Source organism: Montipora capricornis, chromosome 7 (genome assembly GCF_036669925.1).
Source record: "Montipora capricornis isolate CH-2021 chromosome 7, ASM3666992v2, whole genome shotgun sequence".
Taxonomy (NCBI): Eukaryota; Metazoa; Cnidaria; class Anthozoa; order Scleractinia; family Acroporidae; genus Montipora; species Montipora capricornis.
In genome coordinates this window covers 2826782-2836289 of record NC_090889.1, presented here as the reverse complement: position 1 = coordinate 2836289, position 9508 = coordinate 2826782, and the positions used below count along the sequence as shown (strand labels likewise).

Here is a 9508-nt window from a genome sequence, read left to right as displayed (position 1 = left end):
ATTACCCAGAATTCCTTTTGGGAATGAAGCAGGCAAGCGGAGACTGGTCCTCATCAAATGAGGAAAAAGTAGCTAGAAGAAGATTTCTAGGCGGATACTTAGGTGTAGCCAAGGTGCGTGCTGTTAACGTAGACTTTTTATCATAGGAAATTCGGCCTGGCCTTTAGTAATTTCTTGTCAAAGAAACGGTATAATGTAAATAAGAGAGTCAGAATGAGATTTATATTTGCGATTACCTGTCCTCTTACGTACCACTTAAGTCAAACTCTACATCTCTATGCAATAAGCGCATTCAAAATTTCCTCATATTATTGTATAAAAGTAGTTAAAGAAAGAAAAGGCTTGTCCATATGAAAAATACGTTTTCTCTCCCGTTCTCTTCTTATGCATGGTCTTCGTGGAACTTACATTCTGTCCCTCAATAAACCTAGAACAACCAGTTATGGTCTTAGTTCTTTTTCTTGCGTATTAACTAAGTACGTTGCGAAATGCGCTACCTGATTTTTTCCGTACCACTGAGTTTACTGGTTTTAAACTAATCCAAGGCCGGATTTTGTACAGCGGCTTTTGGGTTTGATTAATATATCTTTAAATATTATTTAATATTTAGTTATGTATCTGTATATATTATGTATGTTAGCTGTAATGTCTCGAAGATGTTATTCAGAAATTCGAGATGAAATAAAGTTTTATGCATGCATGTATGTTACCTTCGGCAGGGCGCATGCGTGCACTTTGTAATCTGCGACTCCAGTGCTTACCATATGACAGATAAAATGACTTTTCTCTTGATATATAAGCCATCGAAATCTTACGTTAAATTGTAATGACAAGGGAGGTTTGGAGCTGTGAGTAGGCGTGGGATTTGTCTCATATGGTTTAGGGGCCGACATATCCCTCCCTCAATGCCGTACCGGGAGGCGAGGTCGGTAGCAGAAAGCAGCGAAGGGCCAACTGCGTCCAAAAGCGATCGCACGGGCCGAAATCCCGGGATGACTCGTTTGGTACGACGCTCCAGCGCCACGTCTGGAGGTACTGCATATTTTTGTCGTCTCGTCTTCAAACATTCCGTCAGCGCATGCCTGCGTAAATGTTCAGCCTCTCCGATACCTACAATACTAGACATATTTAGTTGGAACACTTAGCGAATGGTCAGAATCATCGTGTTACAAGATCGTAGCTTATACCACATCCCCCTTCCCCCAATTCAATGTTGTGTGAGAATTTTTCGGGCGACTACTAGTAGTTGTGGAAATCAACATTGGAGGAAGGGGGAAACGGGGATGGGTGTTCCAACGAATGTGACGAGTATTGTAGTACCTAGGTGCACTGCTGGATAAAGAAGGCGTGGCGACCAAAGACATACAACAGAGACTAAGTAAAGCCAGACAAACTGTCTACAGGTTGCGAAGAATTTGGGACTGTAACGAAATTAGCAGGAAGACGAAAGTTCAATTGTTCAAAACAATTGTCAGAACAGTTTTGATGAATGGCTGCGAAGCTTGGAAACTCACGAAAAGGAGGAGACCAGGTCGACCAAAAACAACGTGGAGGAGAATGGTTGAAGACGAAAGACGAGTAGCTGGGTGGCAATCATGGACGACTGTCAGAGCTTTAGCAGCAAACCGAAGTGGATGGAAAGAGAATGTCAAAGCCTTATGTGCCTTATGGCACGAAGAGATATAGAGATAGAGAAGGAAAGCCATACGAAAGACAAAGGAGACATTGGACTAGACCGGGAAGAGCTAGCGCGTGGTGGGACTTCTTTGTGAATGTAGTGGTATTAACTGAACATTTATTTCACATATGCACAATCCTAGGTCCAACTCGTTCTTATCATTTTCCAACGTTTTAGTTTGGACAGATGAAACCAATGGGAAAATTAAAGGTTAGTGTGGGCGAAAATATTTTGCTTCGTTTTCTTCAAGATAAAAACGCTTAAGCTTTACTGTGGCCGGGGCCCGAGTTAAAGCTCTTTCGGGGCGGGTTTCGGGGGTCTTCGTCTCATTCCCTTTCAGCATAAATCAACTAGTGGTTGAAAACTTTATCTAAATCCTCTTCACAGACACTTTGAGAACGCCAAGAGGCGGCCGTCATTAATTTTGTTAGCTGCTACACTAAATACTATCTATCACAGAATAGATAGTAGCGTAGCCAATCAAAGAACTGCACGCTAGCCCAGACTAAAATCGGATGAACATTCAATAAATTGTTTCACTTATTTTACAGTGTTAGAGTGCCCAATACAAAATATGGAAAGCAAAATACGAATATATCGAAATCAAATATTTATATTTGTTTTACATTTTTTTTATTGGTTTGATTTTTTTATTATTATTATTATTATTACTATATACCCCTACCGGTGTAGCTACCTACTAAAATGATAGCATTGCGTGACGACCAAATAACGAACGCTGCAAGATTGTGCTGCGGGCGCCGACACTCTTGGGAGCAAAGGTAAAAGGTCGCAATCAAATGTAATATTTTGGTCAACTTGGTGTAGTACGTACAACGCAAACAACTATCTACGAATTGCTTAGCAGCTGTTGACTTAGGTAGATGCAGTGATGATTATATGCCGCGAAAGAAGATCACAGATTCATGATATTCGACCACTGATTACGTTGACAGTTGGCGATGTGCATTAGACGTTGTGTAAACAGAAGCAAACTTTGACCGCTTAAAAGCGACGAATAGTGAAAGAAACACGTTAAATCGGCCTATGGACCTGTCTCTTACTGCCAATAAGGTTAGAAAATTTCGAAATTATCATCTCTGTGTCTATTTCAACTTAATATGGGTCAAGTCATGTGGCTCATGCTAAGATTTACATGTAACCCGTCAATTGATATTTGACGAGAAAGCGCAAATATTTTCATTTTTAACGTACTTTGAAAAGCTCTCGCGTCGCTCACAATCATTTGCCCAAAGAAATTTTTACAGGAATCTGTAGAACATTCTTCGGCGATTCAACCAACAGAAGCTTAATCCATTTGAAGGTTTCGCACATGATCAAAATTAATTATATTTACGAAGTACTTTTAAGTGAATGAAATACATGTCTTCGAAATTTAATTATTTTCCACCCAAAACAGAAGCACAACATTCACTAAAATCGACCAAGCACACATTTAAACATTGCACAAAAATATTTGAGTGTTCTAAAGACGGAAGAATAATGTCGTTTTCCATGCGAGACTCTCAAAGTTGTTTAATAAAATAGTGCGTGACATGGCGATTTTAACGGAATTTGATAATTTGCATATTTCTTTGAAATAAAAGGATATTTTGCCGAAAAAACTATCCAGTAGTTTTTGTCATGCCCTAGCCTGTCTACCATAAAAATATGAGCGAAATCGAATTTTCGACCCTTGCCGAGTTGTGTTTGATAATTACGGGCAGGGACTCTTAATTGTTTTGTGAATTAGTTGCACGATCCCGTGGTATCTAATCCAACATTTGGCAAGTGGTAAAAGGTGCCAAATGAGTAAAGAAAATGCGCTTCATGCTTGGCTTTACTTTACCAGACTAAACACTTGAACCAAATCGAACGTTTCATTTATCAAACTTAATCAAACTCAATCGAATTAAATCGAACGATTGGGTTCTATTGAGATCAATAGTCAAACACAATCGAACTCTTTCGATTGCTATCAATTCATCTTCTTTTATTCGAGTCTCTTGTACACTGAGAAGGATTTAAGGGCCGCCAAATTCTGCAAACAATTGCTTCAAATGATGCTTTGTTCGAAACTCTCTTTATCCAAATCATTGAAAGATCGCTTAGCGACCTGCGATTCGTCAATGGCCACAATGGTGACCAATCATGAGTCAATGCGTGAGTCTTATCGCGGGTCGCTACAACTATTGCTCCATTCGGGCCGAAAATGGGAAATAATCGTGGTGTACTTTGCTGGTGTTGATTTCCCTTGACATTGAAACCTTTTTGGATCGATCAACGTGTTGGGCTTACATATGAGCTGTGGCCATGTAGTACGAGGTTTGAAATCACAATTTTCTACAGAATACAACATTTTAATGAGAATGTATTTGTGACTGGAGTTGAATTTTTATAAACCTTCAAGACTGGATAAACATTATTACATACGTACAGCCGTTGATTATAGATATCTTTCAGTTACATGTATAGCCCTGCATTAAGGCAAATTAAGATACACAAAGCTGCTTATTAAGCATTGCCTTCACGTTGTTAAACGCTGCAAACTTTTACATACAGTTACCTTTTAGCCGAAGCATTTGAGCAACGATATACAGGGCTGCTTTACCATTGCTTTTTCGTTGTTAAGCATTGCAACCTTTCTGCAGCCCTCGATATTCTGCTTTTGAAGCTTGGTCAACGCGTGAACGTCGCATAAAGGAGGCATAAGCACTGTGCAACCTAAAAGATGAAGTTGCGCAGCGCTGCAAGTGCGTTGCGCTGTTCGTACGGGTAGTCGAAGGAATAGTGTATTGTTGCATTTAATGAGCAGGCATTGCTACTTTCGTGGTCTTGTATGATTTCAGCTCCAATCGTTTCAATAGCTTTCTTAGCGTTGGCACATGCGTCCTTATAGTTCTCTCTTTCAGTCTGAGCACAATTCACGTGATCCTGATGGGCCTTTACACATTCAGACTTTTCTCTGCCTGAGAGATCTTGCAGCTCTTTGAAGTTTACCAGTGTTCTGTTGACAGGTCAAACAAAGATCTGTCATTGGCTTTGCGACGACTACATTTGGATGGAACTGCTCTCATAGCCGTAGAAACTTCCTGTAGCTAACGGCTCGCATATCTGAGGTTTCGCACACTGTATCATATGCACGCCAAACGCTCATCTTTGTTTCAGATGATGAAAGGACTTTGATTTCATCGCTTTTAAAGTCTGCTATCCTTCCTGGGAGGGTGATGGCGTTTTCCTCAACATAATTCAGCAGGAACGTGTGGACTCCTTCAGTTGTAGCCTGAGGCAGCGTGTTTTCAGGAAGCCTTTTGGTGTTGCCGTGAGTTCTTGGAAAGATGCCGTGATTACGATAATGTTCTTTCAGTCCCCGAAATCTTGAATCACTCAAGCCGTAAAAATGCAGAAACATTTTCTTACAAATAGGTTGCGACTGATAATAAATATAACATCGAGGGCGTCTGCTTCTTTTTTCCCGATCAACTCCCTATAAGTAAAAGCTTGTATGTTGGCAAGTATGACCAAATCAAGCTCGTCACTTGAAAGTTCCTGGCAGTTATTCAAATTGAAGAGTACTGCTCCCTCCGAAAACTGTCGAGAACACGGACCACCTTTTTCGCTAAGAGCGCTCCCATAGCCATCAAGCATGAACTTCTTTACTTTTTCATTTACTTGGTCACGATTCTCCATTTTTTCTAGTTGAGCCATAGCGTCGTTCGTTTGTCTTTTGAAAAGCAACTTTAGATGAATGATCACAACAGCTTGCTGTTGTCATGGCAATAGGAAAAACCCAAAAATTTGCATATATTTTTTTTACTTGTGTTGTGTGACGACTCTCGATGTCAATTCAGTATTGTCAAATACAAGAATGCAAGCTGTTGGAACCTCAGTGACTATTCTAAAATCAGTGCGATGCCCACAAAAACAGCAAAGGCAACTTTTCTTGCTGTGTGTATGGGCATGGTGTTGTTTGTAAGGCAATCTCAATCTCAATCTCCAGTTTTCGTATTTCATTCGACTCTAATTTGACGTAAATTACAGTGATCGTTATTCATCGACTTGACAGGTAGGTTTTGGTCGCATTAGTTCAAATCTGAATTTAATGTATCTTATAATTTGTAAGTTAAACTGTTAATTCATATGGGCGTTATGTCGTTTTGTTTTTTTTTTTTTCGTTTTCCAGACTCAGGGTCAATAGTAAATCAAAGTAATTGTGACACTTTACGGGACATAGCTATTTCTCAACGTCATATTGTAAAGCAAGTGGACTTGAGAGTTTAAAAAAAAAAGTTCATATTAACTATTTTTGCAACATTGTTTAGCGGATAGCATATAGGATGGAGAGTGCTTCATGTGTTCTAACGGATGCGAGATTTTCCCAACGGCTTACTAAGCCGTTCTAACGGCTACTGAATTCTCTTTAACGGTTATCCTAACCGTTTGAAAGGTTTAAAGTGAATGTTTAACAGATGGGCTAATGCCTCTAACGTTTTTGATACAGTTCTTTAACGGATGACTAACGGATACCAGAAACCCATAAGGGTTGAAACGTGTAACGCGTGTTCACAGCTTCCGAATATTCAGTGCGACTGATTGGTTGAATGTTTCAGTGCTAAGTACCATATTTGGAAACCCCTTTGCTCTTGTTGTTCCAAATATGGTACTTAGCAAATTGAATATTCAGAAGCTTGTTTCCCAGCACACAAGGGGCCGTTACACGTTTCAACCCTTATGGGTTTCTGCGGATACTTAACAGCATTGCCCGTTTAACAGATAAGCGTTAAAGTACGTTTAACTGTGCAAGGTCACAGATACATTTGTGGAGCTGGAGAGGTCTTTCTCTGCTGGGAAAAGCATCAGTTATTAAAAGTTGTCTTCTTCAAAAATTGAAATACATATTTTCGGTCCTCCCAACTCCTTCAGAATTTCTTATGTTGATACAAATTACAGATTTAATTTTAGAGACCTTAAGATACCCATAGAAGGTATGTCTTTCAGTTTAGTTTAGTTCAGTTGATTTATTTGGCCACATTACATGTATTTCATAGAACTAAGCATAAAAAGACATTGACACAGGGCAAAGGAGCCCAGAAGAAACAATAGGGCTTAATTTTACCTGAACCCTCTTGTTACAAGACAAAATACATAACAGATGGAGAGATGGACATAACAGCATATAACTAAATTACCATTAGACAGTTTTCCTTATTCTTACGCTAATAGTAAGAAGGGGAAGGCATTAAAAATTTGATTAGTAACATGAGAAAATACAGTTTTTAATTTTAGATTGAAAAAATATAGAGGAGCATTTTGAATGCCCAAACTCAACTTATTGAAGAGAGCTGGGCCTTGATATATAATGAAAAGTTTCGTTATATTGCCACAGCAAGATCGGATATAGAATCGGTTAGAACTACACGAATTATAGCTCTGAACCTTATTTAAAAAGATTGCTTAAAGATGGAGGAAGCAAGTTATTACTATAAGAGTACGTTTAAAAATAGAAGAACCGTAGCCAGGGTAAAACATATTAAAAAATTATTATAAAAAGCGTTCACTGGCTATATACAGTTAAAAACTTTCGAGCTTTCGGCTGTCAGGCTACAGCCTTCAATGGAAATGAATGGAAAAAATGATGACAACTACAATATATACAAAAATAGGTGAGAAAAAAAGAATCTAAAAACGGGAAAAAATATTTGTCAAAAAAACTAATTGTTCTTTTTTAAAAGAATGGAGTATTGATTAGGGAGCGGCCTAGAATTGTTATCTGCATAATCTATCAAAGCGATGTGCCAAGATTCCAGTGTCTTGCGCGTACGAGAAGAACCCTTGTCAATCACTTGGGAATTTTTAAAGTCAATAGAGTGATTTGAAGACCAAGCGTGTTTAGCGATGTTGGAGCCTCTTGCGTAAGACTTCACATTCCTCATATGTTCTTTTTTTCTGGTTTCAAAGAATCTGCCAGTCTCGCCAACATAACTCCATGGGCAGTCGGCACAAGATATTTTGTAAACCACGTTAGGTTGAAGATCGATCGGAGGGCGGGACTTAGGAGAGGGAAACTCCTGTTGTAAAGTCTTGAATGGCTTGCTGACAACTCGAATATCATGTTTTTTAAGGAGTCTAGTTAGAGGCTGAGAAATGCCATTAATATAGGGGAGGACTGCATAATTGGAGAATTCGGAGGGTGCAACCCATTTAAAAAACATGCAAACAAGTTCCTCAGGTGTTGGGATGGGATTTGTTCGCTGAGTAGAAGATTTCTTCTTTAGAATGTTGGAGATAACATTTTGGGGGTAATTGTTAGATCGTAGAGCGTCGATGACATGAATAAGTTCTTTCTCTTTTCCTTGTTTTGTGCTCGGGAGATTAGTTGCGCGATGTAACAAAGTCTCAGCTGTACTGGTCTTGTGTCGTTTGTCATGATGGGAGAAGAAATCTAGATACCTATCAGTGTGGGTTGGTTTACGGTAAACCTCAATAATGAGATCATTATCCTTGCGAGTAACCAAAGCGTCCAGAAAGGCGATCTGGTTATTGTTTTCTTCTTCGATGGTAAAGGAGATGTGTTGATCGATACTGTTGAGTGTGTTATGGAAAGAGTCAACGGCGTTTCTTTTAATGATACAGAAACTATCGTCAACATATCGTTTCCTTACTTTAGGTGGAACGGGAGTTGTGTTAATGGCCATCTCCTCGATTGCTTCCATACATAAGTTGGCAACCACGGGACTGACAGGGCTGCCCATGGCACAACCATGGATCTGTTTATAAACACTGTTATTGTAGACGAAGTAGTTATTGGATAGGACAAAGTTCAACAAAGAGATTATATCAGTAGTGTCAAGTTTTGTGCGTAAGTGTAGTGATTCATCACAATCCAGTTTATTTTTTATGTAATCACAGGCTTTCTTGACAGGAATGGCTGTGAAGAGCGATACCACATCAAAGGACAGCATAATTTCATCGTCTTTTATGTCAATGTTGGAGATTTCATCGACAAATTTGGAGGAATTAGGGACTGAGGAACCATTGCCATTTTGGAGAGGTGCCAAGATGTTGGTTAGAAACTTTGAAGTGTTATAGAGCGCTGAACCAATAGATGAAACAATGGGTCTGAGAAGGTTGCCGTCTTTGTGGTGCTTGATTGATCCACGGATGGCGGGTGGTATAGTGTCAGTGGAGCGAAGTTTTCGATACGTAGAATCGCAAATTAGAAGCACACCACCGCCATCTGCATTTTACTCATAAGGCACTTAAACAACACTGGTTCCCAAAGTCTCTGAAATTTAGACCACCTGGCGATCAACTTATCTTCAGACGCATTATGGAACGAGCGAGCAGGCACTGCATGAAAGCTAGAATTTCCATCTGGCATGACCAGATTAAAGAAAAACGAAGGATCTTACTTGAGACCATGAATGACTTGACACCTCTGATTTCTGAGAACACCTTAATGGTGTTTCAGAATTTTCTGAGGATGAGAGCAGAATCCGTCCGCAGTAGTATCCAGTTGCGACATGACAAAAAGCTCTATAACTTGAGGAATGAAGATAACTGCTCAACTCATTTTATCGACAAGAAGAATTGGGTAGTCAATCTATCGATAAAACCACTTTCTTCTGCAGAACGTTCTCTTCTAGAAAAGGGTCCTAAATTTGCCCCAACTCCCAACCAAATCCCGTACAAGAACATTGTCTCGGAAATAGAAGCCGCCATTACCCATCTACCTGATGAACAGAAGGACTCTATACGAACCTCCACTGCCGCGATCTTACATCGAGCCCGATTACCTCTCCACAAGAACATCACAAAAGAGGAAAGGAA

General features: G+C 39.6%; 1 protein-coding gene across 1 annotated transcript; it reads right to left on the bottom strand.

The window, feature by feature from the left end:
* Positions 1 to 5065: 5065 nt before the first annotated feature.
* LOC138055317 (uncharacterized) lies at positions 5066 to 9100 on the bottom strand. The gene is made up of 3 exons (XM_068901287.1): positions 9091 to 9100; positions 7657 to 8915; positions 5066 to 5443 (listed from the first exon to the last, which is right to left on the bottom strand). Exons 1-3 carry the CDS (start codon positions 9098 to 9100, stop codon positions 5066 to 5068), a joined length of 1647 nt encoding a protein of 548 aa, XP_068757388.1.
* Positions 9101 to 9508: the final 408 nt, after the last annotated feature.

Excerpts from the sequence above, each read along its gene's own strand:
- LOC138055317 (XM_068901287.1), bottom strand. Across the intron at positions 5,444-7,656 it reads CCGACTGCCCATGGAGTTAT|CAAGCTGTTGTGATCATTCA; the intron begins GTTGGCGAGACT and ends CCATGACAACAG.